Source organism: Lynx canadensis, chromosome E1 (genome assembly GCF_007474595.2).
Source record: "Lynx canadensis isolate LIC74 chromosome E1, mLynCan4.pri.v2, whole genome shotgun sequence".
Taxonomy (NCBI): Eukaryota; Metazoa; Chordata; class Mammalia; order Carnivora; family Felidae; genus Lynx; species Lynx canadensis.
The window spans coordinates 36,805,832-36,824,903 of NC_044316.2; the positions used below are offsets into that span (position 1 = coordinate 36,805,832).

General features: G+C 52.9%; 2 protein-coding genes and 1 long non-coding RNA gene across 6 annotated transcripts in view; 1 reads left to right on the forward strand and 2 right to left on the reverse strand.

Moving 5' to 3' along the window:
- Positions 1–645: 645 nt before the first annotated feature.
- On the reverse strand, positions 646–6,780 carry PNPO (pyridoxamine 5'-phosphate oxidase). The gene is given in 8 exon segments (XM_030297052.1): positions 646–2,276; positions 2,507–2,577; positions 2,874–3,002; positions 3,230–3,283; positions 4,139–4,238; positions 5,636–5,760; positions 6,645–6,723; positions 6,725–6,780. Coding segments are annotated over 8 exon segments (783 nt in total). The 3' UTR covers positions 646–2,107.
- Positions 6,781–6,841: 61 nt separating this feature from the next.
- LOC115501845 overlaps positions 6,842–19,072 on the forward strand; it is a 37,666-nt gene continuing 25,435 nt past the window's right edge. Inside the window, exons 1-2 of one of the 4 annotated variants that reach the window (XR_003964925.1) lie at positions 7,077–7,117; positions 7,783–8,032. This is a non-coding gene — a long non-coding RNA (uncharacterized LOC115501845). Of the gene's footprint in view, positions 6,908–7,062; positions 7,118–7,519; positions 8,033–19,072 lie in introns of those variants that run through there. The other 3 variants (XR_003964924.1, XR_003964926.1, XR_004342928.1) reach the window with 3 other exon arrangements.
- Positions 13,323–19,072, reverse strand: part of SP2 (Sp2 transcription factor) — a 28,102-nt gene continuing 22,352 nt past the window's right edge. Inside the window, 7 exon segments of the mRNA XM_030297051.1 lie at positions 13,323–14,561; positions 15,934–16,127; positions 16,370–16,423; positions 16,425–16,485; positions 16,488–16,541; positions 18,241–18,408; positions 18,411–18,552. Coding sequence (XP_030152911.1) covers positions 14,461–14,561; positions 15,934–16,127; positions 16,370–16,423; positions 16,425–16,485; positions 16,488–16,541; positions 18,241–18,408; positions 18,411–18,552 — 774 coding nt within the window. The 3' untranslated portion in view covers positions 13,323–14,460.

A 19,072-nucleotide genomic window follows, 5' to 3' on the forward strand; every position in this document is an offset into this window, starting at 1 on the left:
TAGAGAAATGCACCCCAGCGCCCTCTCCTACAGTGGCCACAGGGTTAGCATTGTGCCTGCCTGCACTCAGGCTTCAGAGGGGGACCAGCACCGAGAGGGCCACCCTTGGAGAAGCCGGTTCGTGACCCTGACGCGCGGCACACACCCACACAGTGGAATGAAGCAGTTCACAGAGTTGGCAAGTTCAATGCCAACGTGCACAGATAATAGATCTCTGGTCCTGGCTTAGTCACAGCAAACATTTACCCAGCCTGGCTCCCCTCCACAGCCATTCATTCAGGTTGTCATTGGTCACCATACTTGAGCTCAGGAAAAGTAAATACAGTTCAGCACAGGCCTCAGCCCAGCCTTGATGAAGAATCCAATGGTGAGGATGGGAGGTCGTTGGTTTGGAGGTCAGGGTCACCTGGGGGGGGGGGCGGTCTTGTTAAATGTAGAAAGGGGGGGGGGGTGGCACCTGGATGGCTCAGTTGGTTAAGCATCTGACTTTGGCTCAGACCACAATCTCGTGGTTCGTGGGTTCAGGCCCCGAGTTGGACTCTGTGCTGACAGCTCAGAGCCTGGAGCCTGCTTCCGATTCTGTGTCTCCCTTCTCTCTGCCCCTCCCCCAACCTTCTCTCTCTTTCTCAAAAATAAAGGTCAAAAAAAAATTTTTTTTTTTTTAATGTAGAATGGGATCCACGAGTCTGGGGCTCCCAAGTGGTATTGCTGCTGCTGGTCTGTGGACCACACTGCGAGTGGCAAGGATCTAAACCAGAGGCTCTCGACTTTTGGCAACACTGAATTCCCTGGGGAGCTTTTCAATTTCCCAAAGCTCGGACCACACTCGGGCCAGTTAAATCACATCTGATTAAAGCTCCCTGAGTAATTCCAGCATGGAAGAAAACCAGTGTCTAGGAGTCATCATCAGTAGAGGTGGGGGGGGGGGGAGATAGGTGAAGGGGATGTAGGAGTAGTCAGAAAGGTATAATCCCTATAACAATTTTATATCTGGAAAATGAAATATATATATGTATGTATATATACACGCAGATATAATTCTCATAAACAAGCATGGAAAGTAAAGCTTGCTTGAAATCTGCCAGGCTGATAGGTACCAGCACATGAATCCCTTCTATAAAACTCCTGACTACCTGGGATTGAATACTTCTAGAGACACTTGCTACCTACCAGGTAGTCCACTCCATCTTAGGCAGTCCTGGCTATTTGAAGTCTCTCCTCACATTGAGATGAAATCTACTTCTGTGCAACTTCCACTTATGGTGCCTTTGGAGCTCCAGAGAAATTTAATCTCTTTTCCACATCGTGGTGCTTCAGATAATGGGGGGCAGTTATCAGTAGGGTACACAAGTAAATAAGTTAAGTCTCCTTTAGTTGCAAGCAACAGACATTGATTCTAGCTAGTTTAAGCGCCAAACAACTTCCTTCCTAACTTCCTTCTTCCCTTCCTTCCCTTCCTCTTCCCTGCCTCTTCCTTTCCTCCTCCCCCACCCCACCCCCCACAGGATAGTGGGTGTTTTGAGGCAGGAGGAGGAATTGCACAACCCAGAGGTGGGAGAAGGGATCCAAGGTCACTCAGGGAATTTCAAGAGCAGCAGCTGGAGGTTGTATCTTCTTGGCTGCCATTAACGACTTGGCTACAATGCCTCTCAGACTCTGGATCTCTTCATTTCAAATTTCAAATTGTTGACAAGAAAAAACGATTGGCTAGACTGGCTCAGGTGCTTACGCTGGAACCAATCAGCTTTGGGCAGTATGGCTCAGTCACACTGGTAACAGGGCAGCTGGGGGTCCTCTCAGGGTCACCAGAAAAAGGGAATCACACCAGCTATTACCTCTTGAGGGAGCTCTCCCAATAAATCACATTCAAGGTCAAGAACATAATTGTGGGATTTCTTTTTTTCCCATTTGTAAATGTCTATCCACTCTACTAGACCACCTACTTGAAAGCCAACTGAAAATACAGAATTTGGAGCTTGAACTCTGGACAGCCTTAAATATAAGGGGTAGGGAGGGAAATGGGTTGAGTTTAGAAGGGTCTGGCTCCAGACCCCACACCCTTCTTAGCACTCGGCCTCAGCTCTGGTCGGCACGAACAGATTGGAAGTCAGGGTGCAAGTCTCTCGTAGAGCCAGTCTTCCTCCCCAAGGTGGGTCATGGGCCCCAAAGGGCAGTCTCCTGTTGGCAGGCCCCGCCGAAAGATGATCCGGTCATGAAGGCGGTTGGTTTGGCCTTGCCAGAACTCCATCACTTGTGGGTACAGGATGTAGCCACCCCTTCAAGGAGAAGCAGCGGGTTCGTGCTCTGTGCGTTTTTCCAGCAGGTCCCCATCCCAGGGCCCCCCGTCCCGAGTCCCCATCCCAGGGCCCCTTGAAGGAAGTTGCTGGGATGCCTCTGAGGAGGATTACCAGGGGGAAATAGATCTGTAATTCCACAGATAAGGTGGTTGTGAGTAAACATGAGGGTTCTGGTGCCCCTTGCTGAAGGAGCAGCAGGTATCACTCACCAGTATTTTGGCTTTGGCACCTCTTGCTCTTGGTAGAGCTGTTCCAGTTCCTCGTTTTTCTTCCTCAGATACTGTCCAGGGGAAGGAAATGGAGGAAGGCTCAGACCACTTACTAATGATTTACTAAGCACGTGCTGTGTGCCAGGCACTGGGGACACAGGTAATCAAGGCAGGCTGGCCTCTGGGAGCACAGTCCAACTGGAGGGTCAGACGAAGGAAGCCAGTTTCCCCACTACTCATCCTTACTTCCCCAGGAAGACCATCTTTTCATTCTGCTAAAGAGGGAGGGCCCTGGCATCCCCCGGAGACAGCTGGGGAGGAGCAAAGGCCCCTGCCACCCGGAGAACTGAGGAGGGGCCCAACTCACCTCCCGATCGGGGATCACAGAACTCTGGTGACTGACCACGGCCCCGATCTGGCTGCTCTTGGGGCGGGAGTGGAAGTAGCACTCAGCCTCCTCCTCAGGCAGCTTCTTCACGGAGCCCTCCACACGCACCTGCTCAGGCATGGCCCTGGCTAGACAGCATTCAATACCACCCGCCCTCCCTACCAACACAGGCCTCCTTCCTCTCTCTTCTCCTTACCCACCGGCCCATCACTGCTGACCCCAACTAGACCAGCTCCCTGAGAGGTATGTGAGAGGTGGGATGTTTGCCTGGCCTGGGGACCTCCACGGGGCTCATCCATCATGAGCCCCAGGCTGTCCTGGGAATGCTCACTCACCTGACGGTTGAGAGGCTCCCAATAGAAGACAAGAGAAGCAAAGGGATTGGAGTCCTGAAAATGAAAGAGAATTCACAGTCAGCCAGCAGAACAGCAGGGAGGACACCTCCGCCAGGCAGAAAGAAGGCAGGAAGTCTGTAGCACGCAGGCCCCCAGCGGATGCATTCACTACAGCATCTCATTGAAACCCTCAAAGGTGTGCCTACTTTTACAGGTGTGGAGATAGACTCAGAGAGGTTAAGTAACATGCCCAAGTTCACACCGTAAGTGGTAGAGCTATGCTGAGAACCAAAGCCATGTGGACTCCAAAGTGAGGCTTGCCAGGTCTCTAATCCATAGATTTGCAAGTCCTCAGAAATGCATTTGGGGCTGGCATGGACTCCGGGAGGGCTACTCCTTTGGATTCATGAGTAGAATGCACACAGAGTATCAGCTCTAGGCTTGACGTCAGGAGAGGTGCTGGGGGGGTGGTGGGGAATAACAGAAACAACAGATGATGCCTCTGTCCCCACAGAACTTACTGGGGGTTTAGCAGAGGAGACAAATACAAATCACATGACCACATAAATAAACCCACAATTATAAACTGGAAAAAGGGCAGAAAGTAAAGCTATAAGTTATAACGACGGTGAACAGTGACTGATGTAGCACAGGAACTGAGGAGGACTTTCCTGGGTCTGAGAGCCGAAGGGACAGGAGGGACTTAGGTAGTTAGGTAAACAGATGACAGGGATGGTCAGAGGCAGCCCTCATTCCCGGCAAAGAGAAGGACAAGTGCAAAGGCCCGCAGGCAGGACGGTGCCTAACCACAGACAGCAAGTGGGTTGGAGCAGGGATGGCATATGAAAGCGACGGAGGAAGTGAGGGCTGGACCCTGCAGGCCCGGGAGGATTTACTGTGAACCCTCACCAGCTCTTTTCCCTTTCGACTCTCGAAGTTAGTGAAGAAACGGAAGCCATCCTTGCCAAAGCCCTTCAGCAGCACCATGCGGGCAGAGGGTTTTCCGTCTCTGGGGCAAAGATCAGAGCATGTGATCAGAGCCCATTTCACAGTCCCTGCTACCACCCCTCCCCACAGATGCTCCCCTGAGCACCCCCCACCTGTGCCCCCTTATTCTGCACTGTCAGGGCACACAGGCTACCCATTCCCACTTGCCCTCGGGGATTTGTCCTAGAGGTGCAAGTGTGACATCACTGCCTGGGGCCTGTTATGGACTGAACCGTGTTCCCCTGAGTCCCCCCCATATCCTTAACCCCCAATGTGACTATATTTGGACATAGGGCTTTGAGGGAGGTAATTAAGGTTAAATGAGGTCATAAAGGGGAGACTCTAATTTCAATAGGTCTGGTGTCCTTATGAGACGAGGAAGAGATACCAGAAAGATCTCTCTCTCCCTTCCTTTCCCTGCATGCACAAAGGAAAGGCCATGTGAGGACATGGCAAAAAGGCGGCCATCTACAAGCCAGAGAGGCCTCATTAGGAACCAATTCTGATAGCACCTTGATTTTGCGCTTCTGGCTTTCAGAACTGTGAGAAAATAAAATCTCTGTTGGTTAGGCCTATCAGTCTGTGGTATTTTATCATAGCAGTCCTAGCGGACTCCAGCAATACTGCAGTCAGCCAATGCTTAGTGATCACAGAAAGGGTGGTTATACCAGGGTCTCTGCTCAGAGCTCTGGGGGATATCCAGGGGCACAGAACAAGAGCCCTGCCTTTAAGGCCTTACACTTTGATAGAGGGGAGAAAGGAAGAGTTGAATAACAGGCTAATACAAGAGGTGTCTCATGGGGTATATGACTGATTGTTAAATAAATAATACAACCAAGCACTGTGCTAGCTTTCAGAAGAGGGAGGGAGCTTTATGGAGAGGTTCCAGGAGATGTAACTGTTTTGTTTTTTAATGTTTATTTTTGAGAGCGAGCAAACGAGGGAGAGAGTGCGTGCGCAGGGCAGAGAGAGGGGACAGAGGATCTGAAGTGGGGTCTACGCTGACAGCAGAGAGCCCAATGCGGGACTCAAACTCACAAACCGTGAGATCATGACCTGAGCTGATGCTGGAAGCCTGACTGAGCCACCCAAGTGCCCCCCAGGAGATGTAGCTCTTAAAGGGCAGATGGGAACTGGGTAAATAGGGATGAGAAAGACAGAGGTGCTGGGGGGAGGTGCGTTAAGAGCAGAGATAAACGAGGCAGTACATTTTATTACTGAAATGGAATTAGGTGAAGTGTGATCTTCGTTTACAGGTAAGGGCACGGAGGCCCAGAGAGGACAAGTAACATGCCTGAGGCCACCCAGCATGCTAATAACATAGCTATAACATAAACTTGCATTCCATTAAGTTGAGAGTTTCCTAAGTTTCCTACTTCATCTGTACCCACTCACAGATGGGCCCACAGCTATGCCTACCTGGTACATGTAGCCAGGCACATGGCATTGGCTTCCCCTATGTCAGGACACTCAACAGCCTCCTCAAACCAGGCAGCAAACTGCTTCACGGGGTCCAGGGAGGTCAGCTGAGTCTCCTCAAATGCCTGAGAAAGGAGAGTTTTATTTAATAAACACATACAGCGCTTACTGTGTACCTGGTACTGTTCCGGGCACTTTTCATTAAAACAAAAAACAGCACCCATGTTCTGCTAGTCCTATTTTACAGGTGAGGACAGAGGCACAAACACATGGCATAAGTTGCCAAGTCCCATAGCTAGTGATCGATGAATTAGGGTGTCAAACCTATCACCTGGGGAGCATTAAAAAAAAAGCCACATTCCTGGGCTCCGCCCCCCCAAATTCTCAGTAGGTCTGAGGTTTAAGGAAAAACTGCTTAACAAAATGTTTAACAAGTGCTTCTGGAAATGCGCACACACACCAGATTTAGAAACGGTGGCTCTGGCCTCAATTCCTAAACAGTTCTGTTGGATCCTCCTCTCAGGAGGAAAAAGCAAAAGAACTTCTGGAAATGGTAAGGGAAGGGGCTGAATCAGGCAGTGAGTGAGAGCTGGAGCTTTCTCTTCCCCACCTCCTTGAGTCAGTACCCCTCGTCCATGTGTCACTTATCAAATATTTAGAAGCTGATTATCACTGTTCTAAGCACTTTGCAAATATCAAAGTCCACAACATCCCTGAGTAAGGTACTCAATTCCCAGGTGAGGAAATTCTGAGGCCCAGAGGGGTTAAGTTATCGCCCAAGGAGATGCACCTCGTGAATGGCAGGATCCCAGCCAGGGCCGCCTCCAGAGCTCGCGCGCGTACCCACTGTGACCTGCTGCCTCTTTTCATCCTTGTTTCCCCAGAGCCCCTCCCCCTGTTGGTTGTCTTTGAACACCTTCTCCTACGCGGGTGACCCCAAACTCCCCTCCCCTCGGGGGATGACGCGGGGACCCTCCCTGCGGGAGGCCCTGCCCGGCGGCGGCCGCACCTCTCGGTCCCCGCGGTAACTCTTGCGCATCGGTCCCAGGTCCATGACGACACCGCCACCGCACAGGTGGTGGAGGTAGGGGCCGCTCGGTAGGTTGCCCGAACGTCGCGGTGACGCCTCGCAGCCCGCACGTCATGAGGCCGCCAGCCACGTGACCCGGCGTCGCCCGGCGCCAGGTTCCGTTGGGTTCGGAACCAATTTCTCAGCCTGGGACTTTACCCGGGGGAAGGAAGAATTCTCCAGTTGCCAAGCCCGGCTAACAGGTACTAAGTCCTCAGAGCCAATGGGCGCTCAGGGTCGGAGGAGGGAGACAGGCGCCGAGAGGCCATTGGTTGGAGTTTTGCGGGAGCGAGGCCAATTAGAGCGAGAGCAGAAGAACCCAGCAGCCAATGGGCGGCGCCTCCGGGGGCGGGAGCAGAGACACAAGGAAATGCTGTCACCGCCGTTAACATGCACGTGGAGGTTTGTTAAAGGTATAGGGACGGCAGCAGCCCAGGCTGGGAGCGGGGAATGAGTCACTGGGGGCTTAAAGGGAGTGGTCAGTGTTAAATGGCTGGCTCCTAGCAGGTGCCTGGAGGCAAGCCTAGTGCAGGAAGTAGCCCCTGGAGGGAAGCTGGTGGGGCAGGGAAAGGACAAATGGAAAACGGAGTTAGGGACCAGACTCTGAGGCCAGGTGATAGGGAGACACAGGAGGGGCAATTTAGTTAGGAGGAGAAACTGGGTGGGAGAGGTTGAAGTGAGTTGTGGGTCGCACAGGATGGATACTGTGTATTGTGCCTGATTGTATTTATGGGGCAGGGAGGGGGGCAGGGGTGGGGTGGGAGTGGGGTTCTCTGGAGTCTGGGGAGATGCAGTGGGGTCAGGAAGAGGCTGTGGGGTGGGAAGGAAGACTGCTGAATGGAAAGGCAGGAAGAGAGACATTTGGGATCAAGCCATCCCAGACCAGAGCCATCTTCCCTGTCCAGCTCTGAACCCTGGGTTCTCCTTTCATGGTGCTCATGGTTTCTCCTTTCATGGTGCAGCGGAGTTCACACTAGTCAGTGTTCTGCTAGATGGAAAGGTTACCACAGCCCCACCCCTCCTGGGCCTCCCTCCTCTTAGCCAAGTTTCTCCCTTCTTCACATTTTGCCCTTCCTAGGTAGTTGGAGTCTAGTTCCTATGTCAATGCCAGCCATAACTGGGGGCACAGGGGAGCAAGTGACTGTGCAAAGCCACTTCCAAGCTGTGGACACAGGGCTGAGAAATGGAAAAACCTACCAGTACCCATTCCGGCTTTGACCTGGCTGGGGCAGCCTTGGGTCAAGTCCTCTCAGTAGTCCTGGTTTCCACCAACATCAGGAAGGGGAGCTGCCAGAGCCATCTAGGCAGGCACCCCAGGACTGTGCCAGGTAAGGGGAACTTCCTGCCCTACCCAGGTGTCTGCATTACTAAGTGTGATGCTTCATAAAGCCCAACATTAGATACCTATCATCTTTTATTATATGGTTGTAGCTTGAGCCAAATGGAATCTAGAAGACCAATTTACTGCAATGAAATAATACATGTCTCAAATCCTAATGATGTTGATCGATGGATTCTCCGCTGGTTGGAAATTTTTGCTACATCGTTTTCCTCCATCCACATGACTGAGGGAGTTGACTGGACTTACTTTCTTGTTGAGGTTGTCTTCCCACCTGTGAACGTTGCTGTCTCCGCTCCTTCCAAGTGCATGCACTTGAACTTGTGTAAGCGGTCATTAGCACCCTTCAACTCAGATGGTTTTGTTCATGGGGCCCCACTCTTAGCACTCCTGGGCTATGTTACCCTGGACCTGGGACTCTGGGACAAGACTAGGATCATCTGAATGGTTTGCTTAAGAGCCAAGAGCTCAGTATAGATATTTATTCATTCAGTAGACATTTTGTTAAAGACCTCTTTTGGATCAGGCACTGAGCTAGGTCTGAGAATACTGAGATGAAGAAAGTGACATGCTTCCTGCCCACAGGGGGTTTGTAGTTTATAGGGGGAAGCAGATCTAAAGGCTGATGAGTTACAGGTACTTTAACAGTTATCTCTGTGAGGTAAAGGGGAACAGAAAGGAGAAAGTGGTCTCCGGGGTCAGTCAGAAAGGCTTCGTAAAGGGAGCAGACATTGATTTGTCTTACTGAGTAAGTGTTTGCCAGATAGACAATGGAACGGGCATGTTGGGAAGAGGGAACGATGTGGGTAAGGGCACGGTTAGGGAAATGTGGAACAAAACAGGTGATTTCCTAGAGCAAGATGGTGAGGAACAGGCTGGACAAGTAGGCAGGCTCGTAACCTGCTGAAGATCAGGCAGTGGAAAGGGTCAGGCTTTTAGACAGCAATTCTTTTTTTTTTTTTTTTTTTAAATCTTTCTTGCTCTTGTTGAACCAGAGTGTCTAATTTCTGTTTTTAAGACCAGATGGAGAGAAAAAGTACTAGATTCCAGCAGCCTCTCCCATCCTTGGCGATTAGGCAGGAAGTTTGCAACTGGTTGCCTTTTTAGATTTTCCCTTCCGTCTTGAAAATAACAAGCAGGCTTGTTTGTGCTTTTCTGCCTAGTGGGATTTGGTGTCTGGATCAGAAAACAGCCCTGCAGCGCAAACTGGAGAGGGGCCGGCCTTGCTGCTATTGCCGAAACCCAGCAGGGGTTTTGTCTGCGTGGGAGAAATGAATTTTTTATGGTTACTGCTTTTTCTTAAACACTTTGCCACCCTCCTGCCTCCCCCAACTTGTAAAATTATTAATCTTTCCTCGGGAGAGTCTTAAATGAAAAGAGAACGTATTGTAATATTTCACTGTACGGAGGAGGCACACTGGTTCTCAATATGAAACAAAGGGCTGGGTACGGGTTTGGGGACTGTGCCTCGCCTGTTTTCTTCCGGGGCTTTGCATTTATGTCCTTATGTCACCTTGTAGTCTAATTGTTTGGTTGAATTATATATTTCACTTGGACCTCAGTGATTGTGTTTGGGGACCTGACTCTGGTGACCGAGTGGGGGTGGGTAAGGGAGGGCGAGGCAGTGACAGGGAGACGTTGAGAGATTCGGCAGTGTTGTCTAAGGAGAAGCTGGGAGCCGGGAGCCTGGTGCCGGAGTCTGGGGCGCCGCCGGAGGGGAGGGAATCCACCCACCATGATAACTTTAGAAAACATGGGTGGTGCTGTTCATTGAAGTGGGGCATGTTGGAGGAGGAGGTTTTGGGGGGAAAATGAAGCCAGTTGGACCCATGGAGCATGAGGGTTTATGGGACACCGATGTTTGGCCAGGTTGGATAATCATGTCTGGAGCTTAGAGAGGGAGGTCTAGGCTGATGAGACTGGGTTAGGCGTCATGAGCCGCCGAGGTGGTATCTGAGGCCATGGGGGAGGATGAGATGTCTGAGAAGGGAAGAGGGCCTGGGAGAATTAAGGAGGACGGCAGGAGGTGGGAGGCCCAAGAAGGTGGCCGTGATGCGGTAAAATGTAGCGCCCAGCCTTCCAGGAGGCCAATGGCAGGCCAGATGGGGTGCGCTGGGGGCCCTAAGCTCAGGCACTCTTGGGTCCAGCCTTGGGGTGCACTGAGGACACACAGGAGGGTGGGTACTTGGTACTCAGCCAGCAGATACCTGAGCCCTGAGTAGTGTGGTCACTGGGGGGCCTAGATGGGAGCCAGGTCGTCAGAGGCTTGCAGTGTGTTGGAGAGGGGGCTGTCCCTTACCCTAGTGTCCTGCCCGTGGTTGTGTGGCTAACCCCTCACAACCCTTGCGTGTGCTCACGGGTCATTCCCAAACACGTCCATTCATGGGCAGCCCCAGGCCTCATCAGAAGTGCCTTCGTGGGAGGGACCACATCCCTTACTGTCTCTGGCTCCTGCTCAGTCGCAGCCAGGAAACGCTCTTCTGTAATGTTTGTGATAAACTGCCTTTGTGAAGCTTCTCTGTACCTGGGTGCTAGGCATGGCGGGGGGGGGGGCATTGGGGGGTTTTGCGCCTGGTGGGAGCAGGGCCAAGTGCTTTCGTTGCCTGGAGGGATGTTAAGTTTTCCAAGGCTTAGGCTTAGGGCATCAGCCCTGGCTCCCTTGGTCATTGGAGTGTGGGCCACAGGCAGAGGGAGGGGGCCTGATGGTGGGTTCCCAGGCAGGCCCAAAGGAATATGACCTGGTGGCTTCTTAGTTTCATTTGAGAAGTCCTGGTTGGTCCGCTTTTGGCCTGACCTGTGGTCGCTTCTCATTTCCTCCCGCCCCGAATGGCGATGAACAAGTGTTTGACTCTCCTCCTCAAGCCCTGATCCTCTGCCCTGCCCGCTGTGGTTTGCCTGTCCCTGTTCTGGAGTCCATTTTCCAGGCTCACTTCCCGCCTCCTCCTTTCCCTCCTACGCTCCTTCACTAGGAAACCTAGTTGCCACTTGTACCGACATGACTGCACTTCCTTAGTGACTTCATCCCAACCCGAAGACCTTGGTCAGGTCACAAGAGGTCTCCCAAGGCAGTGAATCACGGAATTAGGGTTCCTGGAATCCACCACCGTGTAGACCACAGCCGCATTCCATCAGCCATGAGCCCCAGTGGGTACAGGGACCTGAGAGGCTGCAGGTGGCTCTCGGTCATTCTCCAGTGGGGGGCCTCAAAGGGCCTTCAGAAGGTGATTGTAAAGATGGACTGAGGTTTGAAGAAAGCCTGAGCTCTATTTGCTGGCTTAGTTGGGTTTTTTGTTTTTGTTTTCTTTGTTTGTTTGTTTTTAAGGTATTTTGCCTGGATTTGCCTTTAGGAAGGAGGGTCTCAGAAAGGAGGGACCCAGTCCCCTTTCCTTCCAGGCTGTAATCCTAGTACCTGGGATCAAAGAGCCCCAGTGTTGAGCATCACTGAGCAGAAGGGAGGGGGGCAGTGAGGGGGGGACTTGATGCCAACGACCTTGAGGAGGGAAGGGGGCAGAGGGGGCAGCGGAGAGGGGAGGGAGAGGAGTGGCCACCCACTTTGCTGGGGGTGGCCTGCCCCCAGATTTCACAGGGCCTATCAGGTGCCCTGGGGTGAGCTTGGGCTACATCACGGCATCCACAGACCCTGCCCCCTGCAACTCTCCAGTAAACTAAGGCAGATGAGGGCTAACTCGCCACCAGGTCCTTCTGTTCTTTCCTTATGCCATCACCCACACTGGGCAGAGAACACTCTCCCACTCCCCATCTGACTCAGGCATCCCATGGGAAGCAGAGATAGTGAGGCTGACTGTGGAACCTGAGTATCTCCCTGAAGAAGGGAAATCCCGAGTGCCAAAAGGCAGTTTTGCCCACCGGGGGCTGGCACCCTCACTTCCAAAGGATGCCCGGGAGTTGGGTCAGTTTCTGCGCATGAAGCATTAAGCCTATGGCTTGGAATCAACTCCCAGGAAAGGAGAATTCTTTGCGACTAAAAGCAAAGCTAAGGGGGGGGGGGGGATGGGGCAGAAAGTGGCCACGTTATTAGTAATCCCCTTCTCTCCACCAATCCCAGTTCAGAACACAGCCAGACATTTTTTCCAGCCTTGTGACCCACACGTGAGTGAGAGAAACCACCTCGCGTCTTCCTCCTGCCAGTGCAGCGATGAGATACAGGAGTGATGGGGGCTGGTCGAGAGGCTTCTGTGCCAGAGCACATTCAGGTCTGGTTTCACCCAAAGGGTTTGTGTACAGTGGTCAGGGGCAGAGAACCCATGATCCGTCTGAGATCATATCCTTGTTATTTCTTCCGACGTGAGGGTGGATTGGCTCTGAGTAAAAGCTATCTGCTTGCAAATGCAGGCCACCAGTGACAAAGGAAACAGAGTGAGGGAATGGATAGCTCAAAAAAAAAAAAAAAAAAAAAAAAAAAAAAAAAAGAGCCTTGCCACTCCTGCAAAACAGCATCCCTGGCTGTGTCCCTTTGAGCGTAAGAGGTGTCGTTGTTGAAAGGAAAGCACATGCTGTTGTCTGTGTGACTCACCTCTCCCTTCAGCCCGGATGCTCTTCTGGCCCCTGCTAGGTTTAAACATGTGCCCTGCTGTCCTCCTCACAGCTCTGCTCCCCCAAGATCCCCACCAGAATTTCAGAGCTGCAGCACTTGTTAAAACCAAAATCAACCCGCTGTCCTCTCTGGGGTGCTGGGGCAGGGAACAGAGGAAAAATGGAATGTGTGGCCAGGGTCCTCTCTTGAGTAAAGCTGGGGTCCCAGCCCTGGAAAGGGATCTTGGCCCTTTAAGAAATTGCCTTTTCTCCAGACTCTTTAGCCTCTGGGAAGGGACAAAGCCAAGATCCCCAGGGACTAAGCTCTCTCCCCCAGAATAACAGTTCCTACTAACAGGTTCTGAGGCCAAAGCCTTCCTCTCGAGACTGGGGAGTGGAAGGAACTCGCCCGCTGATAAGGAAGGCATTGCTGTGACTCGAGTCTGCAGGCAGAGCGTGCCAGCTTTGATTCCCGCAAAGCTGGCTTCTGGAAGCGGGAACACCTACACTAGGCCCTGCCCGAGGTCCCACCCGGCTGCTGTTGGGCTGCATGCCAACGCTAGGAGGTCCGTGTGGCCGCGGTCCCTTTCAGGCTGCGGCCTGGATTTGCTCAGGCCGGGAGGGCAGGTCCTGCCTGGGTCCCAGCGTGGACTGCCGTGAGAAGCCAGGGCTCCCTCCTCTGGAGGCCCCCCCGCCGCCCCCCAAGCTCTCTGTGGTAAAAGATCAAAGAAGCTGCACCTGCCAAGTTGCAGATTTTGCCTCAGGCAACTAAATTTATTAGCAAGAAAAAATTTTTGTCAGCCCAGTGCTGACCAACAAAGTACATCGTTAATAAAGGATAACAAATCTGTCACTTAATTCATAAAACATACCTCAAGCAGTTACAACTAAAAATAAAGTTGGATTTTTGTTTAATTTAAAAGCCTCAAAAATAACAAGCAATATGTTTTTAAACATGTAGTAGACACAATTGTCTATTATACAATATACACTATACACAAGTAGGGCTGGGGCGGTCAGGGCGGGTTGAGGGCAGAGGATCAGGAGGTGGAGGTGTTTTCATCTGAATCCAGATTTGAGTTGAAATGCTGTGTCCTTTAGAAAAGAAAACTGCTAGAGAGAGAAAAAACCCCGACGCTCCTCATGGCCCCCAAACCCTCAACTGAAGCAGGCGTGGGGGAGGCAAGTAACGAGGACAGGAAGAAGGGAGCAATTAAATAAAACTTTAAAGCACACACAATACACAGTGTTCATCATCTGAAGTAGAGTATAAGGCAACGTTCTCCATAGAAAAAGAGGGCATCAGTGGATAGCTCGACTTTTTAAATAGAAAGTTGGAATGTGCTGGAGGAGGGCGGTGGCAGGGCTGGGCATGTGGCATGTGGCGTGAGGCAGCCCCGTGAGCCCCGGAGGTGGATGCCGGCCGTGCCCTGGGGACAGGGTCCTGGGGCGTCCTGGGTGGCTGGCGGGGCCGGGGAGGGGCGGGAGAGGGGCATGGCACAATGCGACTCCGGCAGTGTTGGGGGGAGAGGACGGGGTCGGGGGGGGGCTCACTTTGCTCCTCGACGGAGTGAAATTCATGTTTTTCCTTTGGAAATAAGGGTTCCCATTCGTCCTGGTTTAGAACGTCTCATTGGGCACGGCCACTGTCCACAGTCTGGGCAGGCCGGAGCTCGAGGTGAGAGGGAAGGGCCAGGGCAGAGCCAAGGGGCTTCAGAAGGAGGTGAGCACTGGGCGACGGAGCCCCTTCCTATGGGACCGGTCGCAGAACAGAAGGGAGGGGCTGAGGGTGGCCCAGGGCACCCGGAGCCTCCTTTCCACCAGGGGCCCAGGCAGGACACAGACGGGGGACTGTATCTTCAGGGCCTCCCGCCTCAGTTGGCCTTACAAGTTCTTCGTGACCAGGTGGGTCTTGTAATGCTTGGTGAGATGGTCGCTCCTCATGAAGCGCTTCTGACACTGGGCACACTCGAAGCGTTTGTCCCCTGGGAAGACAAGATGCGCGTCACTCAGAGCCCACGTGCGGACGCTGTCCCAGCCCGGAAGAGGGGATGCATGTGAGGTGTGAGGGGCACCCTGTAAAGCTGGCGTTGCCTTGTCATCATAACCTACCCACCTCCTGCCTACACGCTTGCTCCCTGTGGTCAACTCACCTAAACCCTCCGGCAGCTCATACTTCTCATATTTCCCTCCACCCCCCACATGACATCACTTCCCAGTCTACTTTGTTCCCTCCCTTGTCCCTTGCCTGAAATGCTGTACTCGTGTCCCTGTACCTGCACCCAGGACTCTTCCCAAGTAGGGCTGTCACCTGCTTCCTTCTGATCTTTGTCCCTGTGACTGACCCACTTGCTGAAAAGCCCCACTTGCCCACCGACCTGTCAGCTGCCATTCTGAATATTTACTCTTCTTCCCCCAGGAGGGTGGCTGGCCAGGGGCTGTAGCTTTGGGTCACGTGCCCCATCCCTAGTCCCAGGCCAGGGGTCTGCGCACTGGAGACACTCGCCCTGGCAGTGGTTCTCAAAGCATGTGCCACAGGCCACTGGAGATGCCCGCAACAGTGTTAGGTGGTAGCTGGACGAACACTGTTCTACTTTATAGTTTTGCATTTATTTGCCAGTGCATTAAAATATGTAACTATTATCAAGCCTGTGGTGCCAGAAATATTGCACTAGACGTAAAGGAGTAAAAACAGTGAAACAATCTGAGGAAAATCATTTGGAAAGTGATAGTAGCAGAGGCAGTGTGGGACAGTGATTTAGACCGTGGACTTGGGGGGCTCAGTCAGTTAAGCGTCCAACTATCTCGGTTCAGGTCATGATCTCACGGGTCGTGAGCTGGAGCCCTGTGTTGGGCTCTGCGCTGACAGCTTAGGATTTTCTCCCTCTCTTGCCCCTCCCCTGTTCATGCTCTCTCAAAATAAATAACTTAAAAAAAAAAAAAAAGAGATTTTGACCTGGGAACCAGAGGGCCTGGTGACCCAGCCACCTCCCCATGTCTCAGTAAATGGGCATAATAAAGAACCCTCCCCACAGAGTCGTTATAAGGATTAAGTTAGTTCATTGGTAACACGCACTGTCCAGTGGCTGGCACGGTACAGCAGGGCTTGTTAAATAAATAACCGTGCGGCTACAGCAGACGTCATCGAGGCTGCGTAACGTGAATGGCATCACTCTGGCAAACACTACAGTAAAGGACTGGCCTGAAAGAATTTCCTGGGTAGGCCTGGACCCCCGAGAAGTGAGAGTGTAGCTCTCACTCAGCGCGGCCGGGAATCTCGATGTTGCTGAGTGGGCTGAGGGAGAGGCCGGAAGCACCCCGTGCGGCCCGGAGCGTGCCGCAGGGGAGGGGACAGACCTGTGTGGGTGCGGGCGTGCCGCTGGAGCTCGTCGCTCCGTGTGAACCTCTTTCCACAGAAGAACCAGTTGCAGACAAAGGGCCGCTCGCCGGTGTGCAGGCGCACGTGAGCCCGCAGCAAGGACGTCTTGCGGAAGGTCTTGCCACAGTCGGGGATGTGGCACACGTGCTTCTTCTTGCCCTGCTCTCCAGACCTGGGAGTTGGGTTGAGGGTGGGGACGGAGGGGGTGGGAAGCCGAGAAAGGGAGGGGGTAGAAGAGGGAGGCAGGACAGGTCAGAGAGAGGACAAGAGGTCAGGTCGGAGGGCACAGGAAAGGTGAGGGGGACGGGTGGCAGGCAGCTGCTACCTCACTCCTCTCCCACCTGCGTCCCGGAGAAGGGCCGGGGCAACAGGGTCCGTGCCGGGCTGGGGGCGTGGCCCCTCCCCTCGAATCACCTCTTGTCCCCGTCCTTGCAGTTGGGACACGTGCAGGCCATGCGGCGCCGCTTCCCCGGGCTGGGCCTCTCCGGCCAGCGCCTGCTCCATCTGTAGCTGGATCTGCGTGGGGCTCAGCCGCTGATGGTCAGGTTGTTCCCGGAGACGTTCTGCACCGTCAGCTGCTGCTGCCCTGTGGACGAGAGGGGGGCAGGGTTCAGGGTCACGAAGCCTGGCGCCCCTCTTCCCTGCTGCACTCGACACAGATGATCATCGGAGTGGCTCACACTTTTGGGAGGCTGTCAGGTGCCAGAGACCACGTTAGAGACTCTAAGGGTGTTAACTAATCTAACCCTCATAACCCCTTGAGTTAGAGACTGTTATCCCTCTTTTATGGTTGAGGCTGAGGCTCAACGGCATATCAAGGTCATAGGTAATAATTGGTAGAAGCTGCGTCTGAACCCAGGCAGTTGACCTCCGGGGCAGTGTCCTGAACACTACACTACGCAGGCAGAGTTCGGTGTCAGACTCTGCCCACGTGACCTCAGTGGGGAAGGGTCTTGTCTTGAGTGGTCCTGGAGTGTTCTTCAGAAACGCCTCCAACCTCAGGCCCTTGTGAGATACCAACTCTGCTCTCAGGGACGTCTCCAGGGATTTTGTTAATAAGAGTGCGGAAACGGGACAAATCAAGTCCTCTGCAACGTGCATAAAGCCATTCAAAGCACGGGGAGTGTCACTGACCTAACACTGGTGTCTCTCTGAGTGGATTCAATCCTATGCCTCTAAACCAGAGTGACATAGATTCATTTAAGGATGAGAGGAGATTAAGGATGAGAGAACTCCCACTGGCTTGAAAAGTGCTCCTCACCCAGCTGAAGAACACTCAACGAGGGGGCGCCTGGGTGGCTCAGATGGTTAAGCCACTGACTGTTGATTTTGGCTCAGGCCGTGATCTCACCGTTTGAGTTCAAGCCCCCATGTCAAGCTCTGCGTGGACAGTATGGAGCCTGCTTGGGATTCTTCCCTCTCTCTCTCTCTCTGTCTCTCTCTCTGCCCCTCCCCTACTCACATACTCTCTCTCTCAAAAAAATAAATTTCTAAAAAACTTTAACCAAAAAATTAAGAACACCCAGCTAAAGCACCAGGAACCATTCTGCTAGGTAGCTCCCATGTTCCTTACGTGCAAGGGCCGTGGCGCTATAAATACTGCCAAGTATTACCACCCAGCTGAAGTGTAGCTCAAGCCATTCCCACTGCCAAAGGCTCCCTCCTTTCCTTCTAACCGTTAACTCAAGGCTGTCTCCTCTTAGGAGGCTTCTTTCAAGTCCCTTTACCTGGAACCTCCCTTGAACATCCCTCTCTGGTCTGTACCATGCTAATTTGCATGTGTATGTTAGCTGGAGAGTTTTCCTGAGTACATCTTATTTCTCCATCATATTCAAGGTCTTCAGCTGTCAGGTGGGGCCAACACGCATCTTAAACTATCTCCTAGGGGCGCCTGGGTGGCTCAGTCGGTTGAGCGTCCGACTTCGGCTTGGGTCATGATCTCACGGTTCATGACTTCAAGCCCCGCATCGGGCTCTGTGCTGACAGCTCAGAGCCAGGAGCCTGCTTCAGACTCTGTGTCTCCTCTCTCTGCCCCCCCCTGCTCATGCTGTGTCTCTGTTTCTCAATAACAAACGTTTAAAAAAAACAAAAAACCCAAAAAACAAAAACTATCTCCTAGGACTTCTGTAAGGACCAAGTGGACATGCTCTTAAGCTAGAAGGGACCAGGCAAATGATGGGCGGTATTCTTGCTGTGGTTCCTGGGAACCCCGGGCTGGCCCACGGCTCCAGGGGTGAGGCGAGCAGGCCTGCTGCCCACACCCTGGCCCAAGGGCCCACTCTCACCTCCTGTATTGGTGATGGTGACAGGCACGCCCTGGACCTGGACACCGTTGATGTTGATGGTCTGCATGGCCTGGGCCGCTGCTGCCAGCTGGGCTGCGTTCAGGCTGATGATGCTCCCAGCGGGGGCGATCTTTGGCAGGGGGCGCTCTTTCCGGAGAATTGCGGCGAGTGCTTTTTGCTGGTCCCACTCAGATGGGGAGCACGGGACGCAGGGCTGCTACAGGTGGTGGTAGAGGTGGCTGCAGCTGTTGTTGGGGGGCTGTCCTGGACGAGGACCGTCTGCACCTCACCGGAAGGCGTACGGATGTAGACCTGGGAAGGGCCGGAGAAAAAGGGTCAGTGCCCCAGCAGAGGCTGGGCCCCTGCACTTTGAACAGTGTTATCCCTCTGCACCCAAGTGAGAAGTGAGGGTGCCTCTTCACCCACCCAAGTCTTCCCCAGCTGGCCCAGACCTACATTCACACACTGTCGATGGCATCCCCACACTAAGGTGGCAAATGCTGACGACTGATTGGAAACCAAACACCGAATTTCCTCAGCATGAAAGATACAACACCAGCGTCAGAAGTAGAGAATTAGAAGGGAGCTAAATGGGAACTTCACAAAAGATGCACCATGAATGACCGCCAAACGAAAATAGCTCTTAGGAGGCACGATCGATGAGGAACAGTTGTCCTCCACCTCAGATTGGCAAAGATGGAAAAATAAATATGCTCACTGTTGGTGAGACAGCAGGGAAACGGGCACTCTTACGTCAGGAGCAGGAGTTGTGAGGTGGTCTGGTCCTACTGGAGGGAAATGTGGGAAGGTCTATCAAAAGCCTTAAAAATAT